The 19,893-nt window shown below is 41.8% G+C and overlaps 1 protein-coding gene across 7 annotated transcripts in view; it reads left to right on the forward strand.

Moving 5' to 3' along the window:
- Positions 1-19,893, forward strand: part of ELMO1 (engulfment and cell motility 1) — a 514,971-nt gene that overhangs the window by 345,654 nt on the left and 149,424 nt on the right. For all 7 annotated transcript variants that reach the window (XM_032401761.1, XM_032401766.1, XM_032401767.1 and 4 more), the window contains one exon: positions 12,356-12,492. In XM_032401761.1, coding sequence (XP_032257652.1) covers positions 12,356-12,492 — 137 coding nt within the window. The remainder of the gene's footprint in view (positions 1-12,355; positions 12,493-19,893) is intronic.

Below are 19,893 nucleotides of genomic sequence, written 5' to 3' on the forward strand. Positions count from 1 at the left end.
GACAGGCAATTATTTATATCCATGCTAAATTTGCTGTGTGACAGGCTCTTAATGTGCCACTTCTCAGAATAATTTTCCTTATAAAGGAAGTTTTAACAAAGGCATGCCGAAATTTGCTTCTTGACTGTGCTCTTCTTTGCCCTGCCTTGGATTATTTACCACCCAGCTAGAATTTTCTTCTTTCCTGATCTTCCACTGTACCCTCCCAATGCTCCAGCCACACCACCCCAGAAGGTAGGTAAAGTATAGTTAGCAAGGTAAATGTGCTTCACCCTTGGTTTTTGCATCGCTAACTCACACCGCAAACTTGATACTCCTTTGCAAAGAATTCTTTTTTTTTTTTCTTTTTGGGCCAAGAAAGAGCCCTTTCATAAACCTGTAAGTGATCCAGAAACCATTAGTTTGCCAGTAGATCAGGTGATAAGGTGTCAAGGATCTAGTTTTCATTTTCCTGCATGTCTTAGTTGTTTCAGCCGGAGGACAAAGGAAGAGCGCAAATGCAGAGCATATCAACAAGACCATTTTTTAATTATAAGCAGACTTCCAGGGGTCACTTAGCTTGCTCTTATCAGAAATCTTAATTTAATGGAATTTCTGCACATTTTGTGTTTTTGTTAAACGTCTCACAAGATGACGATGATATTGTTGCTCTAGAACTTTCCAGGGGATCTGAGTACCTTCACGAAGGAAGGTTCAAGTAAATAATATTTCACCACAAGCTAAACCTTGTGTTCAGTTCAACATTTGGAAGGGAAAATCACATACCATATTTGTATTCTGCACAAGGTTTTACGGTTAATATTTATTGAGTGCTTATTATATGCCAGGCACTGTGCTAAGTGTTTCATGGGAATCCTGACTCTATCTTCACTCGGTTGTACAAGCTATGAGTTACTGTTATTGTCATCATAATAAGGGACTTCGAGACATTAAAGTGTTTGGTTGGGATACACAGTTAAGGTGCAGAGGGAGGATTCTAGCCCCAGCCCTAACTCCAGAATTGACACTCCTAGCCACTTAGCTCTAACATTTTTATCTGGTTTACCACTCATCCTTAATATACTAAAATATCAAGTAAATGGATTCCAGAATAAGAGGAGTCTTCAAATTACCTGAATGTTAATTCCATTAAAAAGAGAAAAAGTAGAGTAAGAAAGGAGAAGGGAAGGTGTTACTTTATCATGCTCCTATTTAAACCCCTTTAATGGCTTCCCATTGCAGGAGTAATAAAGCTTGAACTTTCAATGTGGTCTTGTCTCCAAAGAGTTAGTTGATCTGATTCCTGCCTACTCCTTCAGCCTCATCTTTTACTCATCTGTCTTTGCTCATGAGCTCAAGGTCATTTGGATAATGAGTGACAGAGCTGGGATCCAAGCTCAGATGGATTAGCTCCAGGGCTATGCTATCTTAACCACCTTGCTAGTTGGATGGATGGACAGGTGGACATGCACATGGACACATGAATGGATGGATGGATGGAAGGAAGGAAGGAAGGAAGGAAGGAAGGAAGATCTATAAATGAACGGGTGAAGGAAGGGAGGGAGGAAGGAAGCAAACTCATTTAAAAGAAACTTGTGACTCTTCTTAGAGTTCATACACAACCAGAGAAGTCTATTATAGTTTTTCCATCAGCATCTGCAATATTCTTCAGTGAGGTCAGGATCCTCATTTGCAGAAGAAAATGCAAGCATATAATTATCCATCCAACAGATGGAATTATACTAAAGTCCAGGTGTGGAGAGTTGCACCTGACCAACTTTAGAAGCTGATACCAGTTAGGTAATTGGACTAGGATGCCTAAACAGACAGGTTATATGCTTCTTTATCCAGCTAGTCAACTGGCTAGATAAAATGCCAAATCCCTGTTTCCAGAGGTGATGGGTAGGGCAAACAGCACTACTTTTGAGAAGCCCATCTAAATTATCTGCTATAGTTTTACCCTGTCTAAAACATTATTGTCCCTTTTTGAGCACCCAGAAAGCTCATATTCTACTTTTTAAAGTTAACTTTTTATGTAAGTGTAACTTAAATGCATAGAAGTGTTCAAATCCTAAAAGTGCAACACAGCTCAATGAATTTTCCAACCACCAACTAACTATCCACTTAGCTACTTTCTGTCTAGATCAAGATAGAGTGTATTATACAACCATCAGAGACCCTTCTGGGTTGCCCTCCTCGTAATTTCTTCCCCTCTTCAAAAGAACAATAATCTGTTTCCATTACTATAGATGAATTTCACCTGTTTGGAACTTTAGATTAAATAGGATCATATAGTATGTTGTCTTTTGTATAGGGCTCTTTTTGTTCAACATTATATTTTCAATTCATTCATATTATTGTGTATAGCATATTTTTTTAAAAAACTCATATCTTTGTAGTAAATATGCTGCTATAGGAATAAGCTATAATTTATCTAATCTCTTAGGTGGACATTTGGGTTTTTCAAGTTTGGGGCTGTAACAAATAGTGCTGCTCTGAACTTTCTGATACATTTCTTTTGGAGCACATGTACGCATTCCTGTTGGGTTTGTATGTTTGGGTAAAATTGCCATGTCATAGAGTATGACTATTTTGGTTTAACTAAATACTACTGAAGTGGTTTTCAAAGCAGTTGAGCCAGTTTACACTTGCACCAACAATGTGTGAGAATTCCATTTGTCGCACATTTTTAACCACACTTAGGATTTTCTGTCTTTTCATTGTAGCCATTCTGGTGGATGTTTGAAAGTATCTCATTGTTGTTTGACTTACATTTTCCTCATGACTAAAAAAGCTGAGTACTTTTTTATGTGTTTATTGGTCACTTAGATATCCTATTGCATGGAGTACCTATATACATTTCATCCATTTTTTTATTGGGTTGTCTGTCTTTTTCTTATTGACTTATAGGGGTATTTATATATCATGGATAACAGTTCTTTGTCAGACGATATTGCAAGTTTTTCTCCTACTCTGTGGTTGCCATCCTATTTTATCTTTTGATAAATAGAAGTTCTTGATTTTAATTTAATCCAATCAAACCTTTTCATTCAGATGAATGATTTTTTGGTCCTGTTTAAGAAAACTTTGCTCACCTCAAGGTCATGAATATATTCTCCTTTCTTCATTGTTTTTCCTTTCACATTTAGAACTGTAATCCACTTAGAGTTGATTTGTGGATGGTGTGAGGTAGGGAATCATAATTTATTTTTTCCAGATGCATATACAGTTGGCCCAGCACAAGTTTTTGAAAATCCATTGTAGTGTCACCTTTGTCATATATCTAGTGACTGTATATACCAGTCTGTATCTGGACTCACTGTTCTATTCCATTGATCTCTTTTTCCATCCATAGACTAATAACAAGGGTAGAATTGCTGTGTCATAGCAATTACTGTTTTTAATTACTGCAGTTTTATGTCTTTACATCTAAAAATGTAATTTCTCTAAATTTGTCATTTTAGCTACATACAATCATAATTATTTTGCTATTAAAACTGGTAACAACTGGCATTCATTAAGTCCTTATTTTATCTCAGTTAATATATGAATCATGTATCACTTGCAGCAATCCTTGCAGCAATCTGATGAGATAGGAGGCATTGTCTTTTTTTTTTTAACCAGAAAATTGGGGTCCAGGGGAGGTATAAGTTGATCAAGATCACATTGCTATTAAGTAGTGAGACCAAGTTTTGCACCCAGGTCAACCTTGCTCCTGAACTTCTGCTCTTTTATTAACACATACTGGGTTGCCTGGGATGGACCTCGGCTCCTTCTTGCTGAATTGGCTGTCCTTTGGTGCTACAGTCTGATTTTCAGTCCTAACACTATAGTCGGTATTCTTTTTTCCTCTCTCCATGTCCTTAAAAAAGGCCCATAGGGAAGGTGAACAACGAAGCATTGGATTAGCTACTGTGTGTCTTTTCAATGTGGATTTCATACTATTTTTAGGCATGATAGAGGATAGAAAAGAATATTTAGAGTTCTGTTAAACCAGGCTTCGGGAGCTGGAAAGAACTGAGCAGGTTTCAGGCCTCTGATCCCCCTGTTCTGAAATAGTGGGGGTGGTAGCTTCTCTATTGGTGAAACTCAGCAGCGGTTGGAGAACTTCAGATTCTTTGCCCTCACTCACCTCTCCCACCTACAAAAGGTTCTGAACTTTCGGCATCTTCCCACACAGTACCAAAACCCCAAAACCAAGCCATGAAGAATACCAGGTCTAAAAATAGAAAATTCAAGGGCTACAGGGGTAAGAATTTCTGCAAAGTATAAGCATACCTTTGCATCTGAGAATTCATAAATATATTATCTAGACTGACCCTAGAGCCACAAATAATTCTGATTTGAATTTCCATGCTGGGGATAACCAGTAAGATTTTATAACTGCTCTGGCAGTTTTCATGTATTAAACGCTTTTGTGTATATATAATTTATCCCCTTCTTCCTGCAGCTCATAATTTTAAAACAAAATGCCCTTTACGTTAAGCCAGGGCTTATTTCTTTTTTGGTAAAAATCATCAGAATTTGCCTAGTGCTTCCCAAATCTGTGTCCCTCCGGTCACCTGCAAATGGGTCCACAGTCTCGCTGAGCATGACAAGGGTCATAGAAAGCACAGAACGGAGCTCTTCAGCATCTCAAAAATTCTATTTATCTTACAAAATTCCTGTGAAATAGCAGAAATTTTGTGCATTTGCCTGTGTCATCTTGTCATTCTATCTATAGTCAGGTAATTTTCTTACGTAATGGCCTGCATTAGGTGATATTAATAGGTTGAAAGGGTATAAAAACATCTAACGATTTTCTTGTGAAAGACAGAATAAGTACTAGCTCATCAAATATTCTCCAAGCCTAGCAAATGCCATTTGGATGCCTTAACACCCTAAATGAAATGTGTAGCCATCCTGTCATTCAAAGAAATAATGATTTAGGAAATAATTCTAAGTTCAGTGCAGGTGCAGCCTCCAGGTTCTGTAATTGTTGTCGGGCATTAGGGAGTTGAAAACACGTCATCTGGTGTGTGCACGTATGTGTGTGCGTAGTCTTAGAATTTTTGACTTGGTGGGAACTTTACCAGCCCGTCTCATTTACAGCTAAGAAATCTGGATCCCAGGGAACTAAGCTGACCTTCTGAAGGTTATGAGCAGCACTAAAATCCATTCTCTGTACTCCTCTTTCATTGTTTCCTTGCTATACTGCAGTAGTCCTTGTTCTCTGAGACTCCAGTGACAATCCCCGCCTCATCTCGCATTATCCGATGGAAAATAGGAACAAATCTACTTTGAAAGACAAAGTGTGACAAAAGTGTACAGCATTCTTATTTTTAAAACATACGTGCATGGGTTAGAGCTGCTTTCAAAGCTGGTCTATTTATAAATGAATTCGATGTCAGCAAATTAATAAGAACCCGTTTTACCCTCAGCCCTGAAAATACCTTCATATTCCAGACTTGAAACACCATTAAGTTGGTTCTTTTTTTTACAAAGTAGAATCTCATTGTGTTAAAAATAGTGTGCTTAAAAACAATTCGGTTTTTGAAAAGTCTTACTATTTTTGTCCCATTGAAAGTTTCTCTGTAAATTTCATTTATAAAATCATTGCCTAGTAATTCAACACTTTTTTTCCTTAGTCTTTTTATTTTTAAAAAGCAGTAATAGACCTCACCCTCTGTGTTTTTGTTTGTTTGTTTAACCCCTGAGTTAAGGACCCCATTCTCGAGAGTCAGGCCATCCCTCTGCTGATGCAAGCTCACACTCCTCAGTGGGATGGCCTGCTCACCAGGTAGCATCACCATTCTGTTGCCTCACACCTGCATTGGGCTTGCTTCTTATAGTCACTGTTTCCACTGAGTCCTCACAGCAACCTGGTGAAGTTTATACTGTTGTTGCCCCCAGTTAACAGATGAAAAGAATGAGGTATTGACAGATGAAGTGACTTGCCCAGGTGACTCAGCAGTAGTGAAAGAACAAGGATTTGAACCTGACAGTCTGGCTTCCAGTGTCTTCACCTCCTTTCTGCCATCATGAACTCTTGGGCAATCCATTTTGCCTTTTTCAGTGCTCTTAACTACAAAGAGAGTCAAGCAGATCAGACAGTCTGGATGGGTTCTTCCTGCTTGATAACCCTCGATCTTGAATATCTGCAATCTGACCATTTTAGAGAAAAAAATGTATTCATATTTAATGCTTTATCCTTGCCTCTAATACTGGAACATCTTTAAAACAAAGAGTCATGAATCCCAAAATACATCAGAATCTTTTCATTGTTTCCCGTATAACATGTCAAGGAACAAATTGTTTTTGATTTATTTTTATTGAAGTGCAGTTGACATACAATATTGTATTAATTTCAGATGCACAACACAGTGATTCAACATTTATATACATTATAAAGTGATCACCATGATAAATCTAGCTACCATCTGTCACCATACAAAGTTGTGACATATTATTAACTATATTCCCTGTGCTGTACATTACATCCCCGAGTCTTACTTATTTTATAACTGGGAGTTGTTTGCTCATTCCTCACTGCAAAGGATGAGTCTTTTAAAGAAGTTTAGGATAGGGGTGCTGGGTGGCTCAGTTGTTGACGTGTCTGCCTTCGCCTCAGGTCGTGATCCCAGGGTCCGGGGATCGAGCCCCATGTGGAGCTCCCTGCTCAGCGGGGAGTCTGCTTCCCCCTTTCCCTCTGCTGCTCCCCCCGCTTGTGCTCTCTCTCTCACTCTCTCAAATAAGTCAATAAAATCTTAAAAAAAAAAAAAAAAAGGAAGGGAAAGAAGTTGAGGATAATGTCATTCCAGTCCCTTCATGTGGAGGATGCAAACACGTCTCTGGTGAGAGAATGCTGGGTTTGATTCCAGGCTCTGTCACTGCAAGTGGCTTAATTTCACTATTCTCCCTGTCCTCGTCTGTGAAATATGGATGATAACAGTAACTCTGCTGTTACTGAGGATTCAGAGTTGGGACAGGCAAAGCCCTTACAACAGTGGCCAGCATATAGCTTCCGGTAATTGCTGGCGAGTACTGTTCTGATAGCTCAGCTCCTCTGGTCACCTTTATTCCTCATGAAACCTCCGTTCAAGTTATGTTTTCCAGTGCTGCCACTCCTCACTAGGAACACAGACAGGACTGCTCGTCAGTCTCGAGGATCCCTCCTGAAGGGCACGTGTCCTGATGCTGACTCAATCCTGCTGTTAGCCATGGCTGTGTCGTCCCGGTGTTCTTCAGTCCCTGAGGCCTGTGGTTTCAAAACACAAAAGAGAAGTAGGGTACTTTCTCCAGTATCCTTCCTGTGTGACTCCTGTTCTCCCAGCCGCCACCGCTTGCCCCTTGCTCCCTTGCCGGAAGGGGCAAGGAATTGTGCCCTCATACATTGACTTCTGGGGTCTGGCCCTCTGTCCGGGGACTATCCCACTGTTTACTTTTTCATGAACCATTAGCAGCATTTCTCTCATTAGCAGCTTAAAAGAGCCTATGAGACTTGGATATTATTTGGAGGTTTGAAGGAGAGGATGGAAACTTAGATTTAACTGTGTGTGAAGGCCCAGCCTCTGCCAAACACTTCACCTTCTACAGCCCAGGAGGTAACTAGTAGTGTGTCCATATTACTGATGAGGAAGCGGGGGAGAGAGATGCTCGCATCACCAACCTAGTGAGAACTTGAATCAAAACTCACCTGATTCTGAAATGTATGTTCTTTTCATTATGTAACACAGTGGGATGGAGCCAGGTGCTATTTTTCTCTGGCGAGAGTGTTGATCTGCCAGTGTTGATGGGTACATGTACGCTCAGCATGTGAAATTTCAGCTTTAGGATTTGAATATCCCATAGGATTTTGACATAATCTGTAAGAATGATTGGTTGACCCTATCTTTCCCCATCAATAGGACCCCAAAGACCATTCATCAGATTTTTCTTCTTCCCTTCCTTATCTCCTAGAAATGTTCAAGTCTTAAAGAAGCCATGTAGTGCACTGATAATGAAGATAAAAATAATACTTAATAGCCACTGTTTACTAAACCTATATGTGTGCTAGGTATCTTATCACATACTTTATATACATAATCTAATTTGATGATTATAAATTTTATAGGGTCATATATTTTACAAACTTGGGGACTTTCGTTGTCTAAGGTTACATAGTATGCTAGGGAGCCTCACGTTTGGGCTTTGAATGTAGAAGTTCTGTTTGACTGTAACCATTACACAGTCCTGCCTCCTCATTGCTGCTTACTCCATGGCCTCTCATAATCCTGAGCATGTGTTCTCTCATGCTAGTATCTGTGTGCTCGCATGAGTTTTAAATTTCCATATCAGTAATTTCATATGTCTAAGAGTAATGGAGAAACCTGGAAACAGTGACTTAAATCATATAGAAGGAATTCCTTAGGAGGTCTGTTCGGGGTTGGTATGGTGATTCCACAGCGTCCTCAGGAGCTCCTTCTAAGTCTTCAATCTGGTGTATAGCCCTTACTTTTATGCTGACAGAATGGCTGCAGGGGCTCCAGTCATTACTGGACATGAAGTTGTGTCCTGAACTTGAAGAAGTTGAGGTGTGAATGCAGAAGCAAAAGGAACAAGACAGTCAAGTGTCTTTTCCTCTTTTAAAGATCTTTCCTGGAAACTCTACCCAGCACTCTCTGTGTATCTATCACTGGTTTGGATTGGGTCACTCTTGGTTATAAGAGGGACTGGGAAATGTACTTTTTTTTTTAGGTGGGTGCATTGTTGCAGTGAACAAAATCGGGGCTTATTAACATGGAACCCAACCTGCTAATTTCTTGAAATAAGTTAAATAAATTCATCTAGTATCATTCTTCCCCAGGGACTGACTATCTAGGGGAAACTTGGTGTGTTCTAGAGGCTGAGAATATCTTGAGTAGATGAAAAAGTTTGTTCAGTAGAAGTTTTAACCAGGTAGACTATGTCTTAAGTATTCAAGAGAGTTGTCAAGATTCAGCTTGACCCAACCCAAGGAAAGGGGAGGTAAGATCCAGAAGTGTAACCTGGTGATTTGAACCTAACTCCACTTAGACCAAGACTAGTAGGGGGAAAGCAGAGGAATCCTAGATTCTAAATATACCCTAAGCATTAATAGTTAAGGTCGTGCCACTTGTAAGATTTTACTTCATCAATATCTTCTGTGGATATAAAAGCAATTCTTTCATATTTGTGTGGGCTGGGGGAGGTGCAGTAGAGGCAGAGTTAATTGGGAAACAGAATCAGGAAATAAGTACAATCAGACAGTGATGGGCTTTGATGATGGGAGTTGCAATCCCAGCTGTGCCACTTGCAAGCCCTGGGACCTGGGACCTTGGAGAAGTCACCTAACCTTTCTAACTCTCCTATTTCTTATTAAAAAAAAAAAGAAAGAAAAGAAAAGAAATTGACGAAATCTTCCTCACATGCTTCTTGTAAACAACTAACAGCAATGTAGAGCCCAGTGCCTGTCGCAAGGTGGTAAGCCTGCTGTTGGTCCTGTCACATTGCAGGTGTCGTCCATCAGCGGGGGCTGGCTGTACACCTGCTGTGAGCCCCTCTGGACTGGAGAGGGGGGCAAGGTCCTGGTTTCTTCTGGGAGAGGGGTGGAGAAGGTAATTTCCAATGCAGCAATCACAAGGAAATGTCCTGAGCTCTTGTCAACTAAGGCAGGAAGCCTGCTGGGTCAACTAAACGGCAGGTTTCAAATGCTCATCTGGGGCCTCCTAAAGACAGCTCATGATGGAAGGTTTAATTTCTGCCAAGTTTTACCTTCCCTATATATAAAATGAAGATAAGCATAACGCCTATCTCCCAGGTTGTTGTGAGGATAACACCAGTAGAACCCCTGGGCGCATGATATGTACCCGATAAATATTCTCTATTATTAATGATGTTTCTTCCCTCCCTCTTCAACCAAGCAAGAGCAGGGCTCATTGGTCTCAGTTTTGTCTGGTTGTCTCAGCTTCAGTAATCCCATAAAAACTCCAACTAGGGCATAAAGTACACATATAATCACACTGGGCCCCAAAAGATACTGTGATAATGTAATTAATAATGAGTTCTTGGATGGCAGTAGTGTTTTATTTATTTATTTATTTATTTTTAAGATTTTATTTATTTATTTGACAGAGAGACACACAGCGAGAGAGGGAACACAAGCAGGGGGAGCGAGAGAGGGAGAAGCAGGCTTCCCGCAGAGCAGGGAGCCCGATGTGGGGCTCGATCCCAGGACCCTGGGACCATGACCTGAGCCGAAGGCAGACACTTAACGGCTGAGCCACCCAGGCGCCCCTGCACTAGTGTTTTAGAGAGCTGCCATGGACTTGTAAATTCCATTGGCTTCCGTGCTTATGAAAGTGAGACTGACAGCTCATTGCTCAGGGCAGCAAACACACAATCCGCCTGTGTTTACGGTCCAAGTTCTTTAAATAGCTTTGTGTCCCAGGTCAGAACTTCACTGTCGCCATTTTTCTGCCAGTGACACAGGCTGGGGGTTGGGGTGACATACATTCTTGCTGCTCATTTCTGAAATGGGAACAGGCTTGACTAGGAACTGGCGGGGGGGCGGGGGAGGATCAAAGAACAACCCATGTTCTTGGAAACGATACACTGGCACAACATCCATTATCATCACCACCACCTTGCTCCACGTTTGTGACAACTTCTATCCTGTCAAAGCACTTTCCCATGAGTCATGTCATTTGATCCTCTCCAAAACCTATGGAGATGGACAAGGAGACGTCATTAACGTTTTTTAGTTAAAAAAATCGAGGCTCAGGGTGCCTGGGTGGCTCAGTTGGTTAAGCGACTGCCTTTGCCTCAGGTCATGGTCCCGGAGTCCTGGGATCGAGGCCCACATCGGGCTCCTGGCTCAGCGGGGAGCCTGCTTCTCCCTCTGACCCTCTCCCCTCTCATGCTGTTTCTCTCTCTCTCAAATAAATAAGTAAATAAAATCTTAAAAAAAAAAAAAATCGAGGCTCAGATAGGTAAAGTGACTTGCTCCTGATTGGCACAGGCTGGACTTGAACCCAAATCATCTGTCCTCAGACCCAAACCTTCCCTATGTGACTGTACGTTGCTGCTAGCCTGTTTCCTTACCTAGGTCTGGAAGAAAACAGCATTTATGTATCTTTGTATCTACCCTTCTAGAAGTCTGGATTCCACTAAGATAGAAGAGGTTGGTGCATCATAGCTTGCGGCCTAGGCAGAGCAGAGTGTGTTCCCTTAGGTTTGGTTAGGGTTCACTTCCTGGGGGATTCTCTCCAAGTGGAATCCACCACATGGCAGGCAGAGGGCTTTCCCCACATACAGAAGATCTTTGCTATAAACCCTGCTCCAGCCTCACCCCATCCTCCTCTCCTGGGCTGGAAATTCCACCATTTGGAACCTTGAAGACTAACTGGCCTTAAAGAGATTCCAATTAAAATAGGAATTCTTTCACTATACATACAGCTTATATTAAAAAAAACAAACAGACTTAGGATACTGTTTTGGGCAGGGGGTGGTCACAAAACCTGGCTCCTTCCATTGTCCTTGTCCATGAAGCATGAACCAGAAGAGGCATTGTAAAGATCCCATGAGATGTAGGTACAAGGACTATAAAAATATAAGTGGCCCAGATAGCAGGGAAGAAGAGGATGGCTGGGGTGCTGGTCTGGGAAGGAGGAGAGAAGTAGACACAGCTAGAGCTCAGAGCGCTGGCTCTGATTCCCAGAAGCTCTGCATTGGGAAGGCACGAAGGCAGTCTGGCTGATGTCACGGTCTGGTCCAGGACTGGACCATTTGTGGCCTCCAGAGCCATTTGGGTTGCTTTGACCTCCAGCCATCTGTGTCTGGGAATGTAAAACAAATGGTTAATGGCATCAGATGGTATATGATCTCAAATGTACCCCCCCTGCTTACTGCCATAAGAAGGAAAAGAGGCCCCTGGAGAAATCATCAAGGATGCTATTTTCAAAGTTGCAATTAATTGTGTGCTGGGGAAAGCTCATCCTCTGCCAGTTATTCTGTCGAGAAAGGGGAAATTAAGGGTGATGGAGCTGTGACTGAGAGGCCAGTTTGAATCATCCTTATAAGGTCAAAGAAGCAGACACAGAGCCCATATTCAACCCCAGGGATCCTGGAAAAAAAGGTGTGAGGGTCATGTGGTGGGGTGCGTCAGGAGCTGACTTCCTTTAGGCGAAATAGGCACCTAGGGATAGGTCTTGACTGTCTGACCTTCGACTTCACAGTTGCATGGGGGACTGTCCTTAGGTTACTTTTTCACAACGCCTTACGTCCACTGTGGCTTGAGCCAAACATGTCCCCTTCCTCTCTTTGGGACCCCTCTGTGTGGCCGTGTCCTCTCATTTCACTCTGCAAACTTTCTCTCTTATTTCCCTTCTCTTTCTTCCAGCCAGTGAGACCTGCAACGACTTCCACCCAATGTTCTTCACCCACGACAGATCGTTCGAGGAATTTTTCTGCATCTGTATCCAGCTCCTGAACAAGACGTGGAAGGAAATGAGGGCAACTTCTGAAGACTTCAACAAGGTAAGGTTGAAACTGAGGCAGAGGCAGCAGCTTACTGTGTCCCCAAAGGAGCCCCACCTCTGCGTCGTCCCTTGGCTATCATACCCGTATGGACCTGACCTGTGTGTTGGTGATGCTTTCATCTCTGCTGGGATAGGCCTGGAGCAGTCTTGTTCCTTTTGGCAAACTAAACTGGAGCCACCAGCAGAGACCCTTTCTTGAAAAATATTGTCTAGATTAACTTTTTCCTTTAAGGGCATTAGTCTGGGATGCTGTGTTATGGCAACATCCCCTGGGGAAAAGGCCTCCCCTCCACTGGTGTGCAGGCGGCTGTTAGAGAAAGAATGAGATCAGGAAGGCTGCTCTGTCTAGGTGACTTGGTTTCTTTGCAGATGATGGATGTGTTGAGATAATCTGCCCTTTCTTGTGTCAAAAAGAGTTTTTATTCAAATGCAAAATCTCTTTCAGGGAGTTGAGTAAGTTTATATGGAACTTTTTTTTTTTTTTTTTTTTTAGTTTACAGAAAGCATTTGATTCTTTGAACGGATGTCTTCTTTGGTTTTCTGTAAGAGCGCAAATTTTATGTTTCTCTTTGTGAGTGAATGTTGGGTGCTGAGAAGAGTGTTGACCAACTTAGAGGAAGCAGAAGTATCATATGAACTTTTCAAGAGAAACAAAATCTTTATCCTTAGATAAAGGCCTTGTTAATGATCATCACATGGTTAGTAATAACTGATGGTTGGGACAGGTGTATTTAGGAGAGGTATATTGGGAGAGGCCTTCAATTCCTTTCATTTGCTACTATTGCTGGATCTGGGTTTGACTGGTTCCGTCACCCATGCCTGCTGACCTGGTCCTGGGGACGTAACTGTTGTTAAGAGTCTAAGGGTCCTGGGCGCCTGGGTGGCTCAGTCATTAAGCGTCTGCCTTCAGCTCAGGTCATGATCCCAGGGTCCTGGGATCGAGTCCCACATCGGGCTCCCTGCTCAGCAGGGGGCCTGCTTCTCCCTCTCCCACTCCCCCTGCTTGTGTTCCTGCTCTCGCTGTCTCTCTCTCTGTCAAATAAATAAAATCTTAAAAAAAAAAAAAAAAAAAAAGAGTCTAAGGGTCCGATCTCGCTCTCGTCCTGTGGGGCCTTCACAGCTGGTGAACAGATCAAATTTCCAACTGCACTTGATGTTCTCCTTGGTCTTTGCCTCCCTGTCACCTTTCCTCTGAACTTCTTTTCCATCCATCCTTCTTTTCCACCATATTTCTGGTTTGTGGCATCTTGAAGTGATATTGGTGGAAAGGAAAGAAAACGAGGAAAAGGAGGGCGCCTGGGTGGCTCAGTTGGTTAAGCGACTGCCTTCGGCTCAGGTCATGATCCTGGAGTCCCTGGATCGAGTCCCGCATTGGGCTCCCTGCTCGGCAGGGAGTCTGCTTCTCCCTCTGACCCTCCCCCCTCTCATGTGCTTGCTCTCTCATTCTCTCTCTCTCAAATAAATAAATAAATAAATAAAATCTTTAAAATAAAAAAAAATAAAAAGAAAACGAGGAAAAGGAAATAATACTCTTTGCCAAACCTCCGTTAGGTCTCCATCAGCATGATGATCTTCTTTGCAGCTGAAGGAGACAAAGCTGTCTTAGTCACCTTGGGCCATCTATTTAATTCATTGAAATAGGCCCCAGCGACGCCCCTCTGTGGAGAGCCCTCATTCTGCCAGCTAGAATCTAGAGCTGCCACGGGTCTAAGCAGCTATGCCCAGGGACAGGCATGACTGAAGAAGGGAAGTGAAGGAAAGAAATCCAGTAATTCTGCAGCCTCCTAAGTGTACTTCACTTGATTATGAAGGACTTGGCAATTGAGGTGCAAATCATCCCTGGGAAAGAGGAATAAAGGAGCAGGGAGACCTTTGTACAATCAAGCCAAAAAAAGGGGAGAGTTAAGTAGTCTCTGAAATGGCCAAGGCCACTTTGCCCCGGATCAGATCAACTCTGCAGGTACTACAGTGTTTCTGAAAGCCGTCCAGTACTCGGCTCCTATGTGCATGGGACACCTGTTCTTTCAGGAGAAGGGAACCTCTCTGGCTGTCATGTGCTCTGGCATCAGGTATCTGTCTGCTTTCCGAGAGGATTTCACTCACCCTTCTTCTTCTGAATTACAGAAATCAGCATTTTTGTAAATGATAATAATGCAAATATTTTTGTTGTTGAGCTATGCACAGATAAGGTATATGGAAAATATTACCAAATTCCTGCAGAGGAATGGCTCAAGAGGCTTAGCACTTAGACGCTTAAATCCTACAGAACATACAGTTTACGAAAAGAAGTCCCAAGAATGCATTGTTAGCAAAGGGAACCAGAGGCCTCGGTCTGGAGTTGGTGAGCGTGGCCATTGGGTCTGTGTGGTTCATCACGACCAGGTACTTGGGTCAGTGGTAATGATATCTGCCTGTGCAGGGTGAGGTCCCCCAAGTGTCACTCTGAAACTTTTTTCATAATTAACTTATGTGGCTGTAAAAACTGCCTTTGGCAAGACCTAAGGGCCAGGATTGGGGGACATAAGTGTCCCTAGTGCCATCTTATTGTGGCCCTAGTGCCATCTTTTTGCATTGTCTACTGATCACAGACGTCAGTCTGGTGTCACGTACATGCAGCCAAATAGTGATGGTGGTTTACGGCTGTGAAGAGGCAGTCAGAAGCCTGAGAGGCAGAGGGTCCCATCCTGTGTACACATATCCCTTGGTCAAGAGTGGATAACAGAGGAGGGCCAGGGATGGGAATGACAAGTGCTTTAAGTTTTCTACCGGAAATAGTTTTGTTTTGTTTGCTTTTTTTCTTTTTAGTATTATGCACGCCTTACTTCTGGAACAGAAAAGTCTATCAGTTATACACTATTTTATCATGTGTGTACTAGTTTTCTAGGGTTGCTGTCACAAATTACCACAGACTCTGTAGCTTAAATAGTACAAAGGTACTCTCCTACAGTTCCATTGCTCAGAAACCAGAAATGGGATTCATGGGTTAAAATCAAGGAGTCAGCAGAGCTGTGGTCTTTTTTGGCCACTCTAGTGGGGGGATCCATCTCCTTGCCTTCCAGGTTCTAGAAGCCACCTGTGTTCCTTGGCTCGTGGCCCTTTTTATCTTCAAAGCCAGCCAACAGGTCCTGTCCTTCTCATGTCACACCTCATCACTCTGATCCCTCTTTGGCTTGGATCTTTCACTCTTTTGGACCCCTGTGATTACATTGGACTGCCTGGATAATTCAGGATAATCTTCCCTATTTTAAGGTCAGCCGGTTAGGAATCTCAATTCCGTCTGCAACCTGAATTCCCCTTGTCATATAACATAACATAGACACAGATTCTGGGCATTGGAATGTAGACATTGATGAGGGGGGTGCATTTTTCTGCCTACCATAATGTATATTTAATTTGTAGGTGTATTACATTTGTATCTGTATTATTGTGTATCAATTTAAAGTATTGAAATGTGGACAGATGAGCTTTTTGTTGTTGTTTTATTTGCTGGTAGACCAGCATAATACCAGTCAGAGTTCTGCTAGTGGTCACTCCAACACACATTTAACTACGTCCTTTTTCTTTTATGTCCCTATTCTGCCTCTAACAGGCTTTTGAAAAAAGATGGGCCCTGTATGCGGGCCTCTAGGTCAGTTCTTCCTGATTTTTTTCCTGCTGCTTGTCTATCAGCCACTGCTCTGCTTTGCCAGATAATAAATTGGAAAGGAGAGAAGAAGAGCCGAAATTTTCATCAGTTCATTTTTCTTCTTGTTATTAACTTGGTAGCAGAAGCTATTGAATTTAGGAACAAACGTGGATTCGGTGTTATTGGTAGATTTAATGTTTTTCTTGTTTCCAAAGATTGTCCAAATTCGAATTCAGAATATCTTAAAAGAGCCCAACATGAGACACACTTTCTTTTGAACTTTCTTGGACATCATCTCAGACTGTCACCACTCCAAACAGAAGCATGGGTGGCGGGTTTGCTTGTCGACCTACGGCCCGGGTTCTGTAAGAAGGGGCTTAGCTATCTGCCTCCTTCAGCTCATTACTGGAGAAGCAGTATCCCTCAATCCAAAATTCTGATTTTACAAATAATAACTAGATTCCAGCAGATGCAGGAATTTCTTCTACAACCCACCTTGCTTGGGACACTAGTTTGTAGATATCTAGTACTTGGTAGTTAATGCTTCTGCCGGAAGTGAATGTTTGGAAAAGCAGCTGCTTTCTTGCTGCTCCAGGCTGAGGAAGCTGAAGATGGGATGTTTCTTATTTATGTGAAAGAAGTAGAATTAGAGAGTGATTAAAATATTGATGCTTTGAAAAGTACTTTCTTCCAGTTTCCCAATGTAGCAGTCTCTGCAGAATAATCCATTGATTCAGGCCATTGAGTTTGTATTCTGTTTTTGCCTTTTATTACCAATATTTTAAAGCATGCATTATTCATTTTTATGGGCATTAGAGAAGAGCTTAAACTGCACCTGGATACCTCAGCACACAAGTGGCCCTATAATCATTTCATTGAAGCCCTCATTTTTTAAGCAGGGTAAGAAAGAAGACACAAGTGATTTGGGTAGTTCAGGTATGGGAATCTCACTTAAAGCTTTTATCGCAGACCATGCCACTTTAGAAATTCTAGTAAGGGTATACACATCAAAATCGATATTTGTGTGTAGTAGTGTTTCTCAACCTTATCAACCTTGCCCGAACCTTAGAATCACCTGGGGGGCTTTGGAAACCTCTGTCATCCCAGTGCCCAATTGTACAACATACCAATTACTTCTTTGGGGTGGGGCCAAAGCTCTCATGACGATTTTTCATGAAGGCAGATTTGATCACTAAAGGTGAATCACATCCATAGAATGACCATCAGTTGATACGTGTAACACAGACCACCAACTAGTATGAATTGTGTGCATCAGTGAAGTAGTCCGTCCATTGGTTTGTAAGGCCCAGGTTCTAACCCTGGTTCTGCTACTCAGGAACAATATTCCTTGAATATTTAAAAAAAAAAAAAAAGGTGGATACCAGTATCCCATTGCCCTCTTTTATGGTGGTGTGATACTAAATTGAAGTAATAAGTGTGAAAATGCTTTGAGGAAGTAAAATGTCATATGCGTTTGTATTCTTTTTGTACATAGTAAGATAAATCCTGTCTATGAAAAGTGAGTAAATTGCCCTTTTCAAAAGAAAACATTTTTTTTTGGCCATTATGTTAAAAAACAAAGAAAGGAGGAAAGAAAGAAACAAAGAAAGAAAGAAAAAGAAAGGAGGGAGGGAGGAAGGAAGGAAGGAAAGAAAAAAGAAAGAAAGAAAGAAAGAAAGAGAAAGAAAGAAAGAAAAAGTGAAGCTGCTTATGTACCACAGATTAAGTGCTGAATTGAATGAACTCATTTAACTTTGGCAGAAATAGGGTTTCAACGGAAAACGTCATGGATTTGGGAAGAAAAAACTTTATTAGGTAACTTAGTTTTCCATGTGACAAGCCATGGGCAGCAGCCTAAAAATCAGGTTTCACAAAAGCTCAGGTGCTTAATAGCTGGAGAGAGTTAAGGCGCTGTAGCTATTACCTAGCTGCACAGACCTCTCTGGGGATGTCTGAGCCGTCTAGATACCTTCAAAATACTTGTTCATGGCATTGGTGTTACTTTAGACGCTATCAAAATCGGCATTAAAAACAAAATCAAATGACTTTGCCATGCTTTCAAATTGCCAAAATGGAAGAAACTAATGGTTTGAAAAATGTAGTCACTCCAGAGCAAAAGCACTATTTTGAAACTTTACCCAGCAGCATAATATGCAAAGCACACACGACAGAGGTTAGGATCTCAGGCTTGCAGATGACAAGCCATCCCTTAAAATAGGAGAGCCTGTGCACAGGGAGAACCCAGGCCCATCAGACAAAGCCGCAGCTGCCCCTGGCTAGGCTATGAGCTCCATCTGAGTCAGTGGGAGAAAATCTCAATTAGGAAGAATTGGAGAGCAGAACAGAGCAAACATCCTGGGAAGTCCCCTGGAAGATTATCCATGGAAAATAGCCACTAACTAGTCATATCTAATGGATTATGTTGTGGTGTAAAAAAGGGATCATTTGAGAGCTTGAAGGCAGTGATTGCATGAATGAGAAAGGGAAATATGTTCACTCCCCGAACTGTTTCCAGCTTACTGACTTTCTGTGCATGCTTTTCAGGGGCAATTATATATTCCGGAGTTCCCTTCCTAGGCCAGCTCAACTTCACAGTGGTGCAGACAGCGCTCTTGTTGGTTAGCTGAGCTGGCCTAGGGAATGAAAGGTGGTCTGTAACTCTCGCCATGAATAAACATGAATCTCCTCATTTGCATGAGGCAGGTGACTGTAAAATATCTTGGAGCAAGTTGTGAAAGGAGGCTTTGTGCATCCGTGCCCAGGGGAAGCTGGGGAGGACTCAGTGTTGTTTATCTTCATTAGAATTCCATCTAGGGCTGCTGGTATTGATCTGAACCGGGCCTGGGGTAGCTAATAAAGTAGGTGTATGTTTTAATTGAAACATGAGCATTTAAGTAGAGGAGAAGTCTTTTAAAGGGCCCCGATGTCATACAAGAGGTTATCCATTTCTCAGCTGTCTAGGCCATTTACAAGTATTTATTCAAAAAAGCTTCTCATGTTTCACAAAGGTCTTTAAGGTTTGACAGGAAGGAAATCACACTTCCTGTAGAAGTAAATGCATTATACAAATAGATTTATTTTTTCCTTTGATGTTTCCTGTTGGATAGGTAGCAAATAGTTTCGTGTGTGTGTGCGCGCGCGCGTGCAAGCATATATTTAAATGAGTGCTTTTAAGCTATTTGCTTAAGGTAGTGTTACCCTTTTTTTATGGAGTTTGCCACTTCCATTGGGACAGGAATCCAGGTATGTCTCCTTCCATCTTCATCAATATAAATTGTGCTATCCAGAGACAGCAGAAAGACTGAGAAAGAGACCAACTTTACGAACTTATTTTTTTTTTCAAGAGGTATCTTTTTATTTTTATTTTTTTTATTTTTTTAAATTTTATTATGTTATGTTAGTCACCATACAATACATCATTGGTTTTTGATGTGGTGATCCACGATCCATTGTTTTCGTATAACACCCAGTGCTCCATGCAGTACGTGCCCTCCTTAATACCCATCACCGGGCTAACCAATCCCCCCCGCCAAAACCCTGTTTGTTTCTCAGAGTCCATAGTCTCTCATGGTATCTTTTTAAATAGACCCCAGTAGGTGCACTTTCTAAAAAGAAGTGCATTAATTGCAGGTAACATGGGCCTGACCAAGACAGGTGGTGTGAGGTGTTATTTCCCAGACTCTTTTGCATTACCACCCCCCGAAGGATCTCCTTTAGACATCTTTCCCCTAATCACCCTCCCCCTGAAATTTTAATTATGCAAATACATTGTTA

This window comes from Phoca vitulina, unplaced genomic scaffold (genome assembly GCF_004348235.1).
Source record: "Phoca vitulina isolate PV1807 unplaced genomic scaffold, GSC_HSeal_1.0 scaffold4, whole genome shotgun sequence".
Taxonomy (NCBI): Eukaryota; Metazoa; Chordata; class Mammalia; order Carnivora; family Phocidae; genus Phoca; species Phoca vitulina.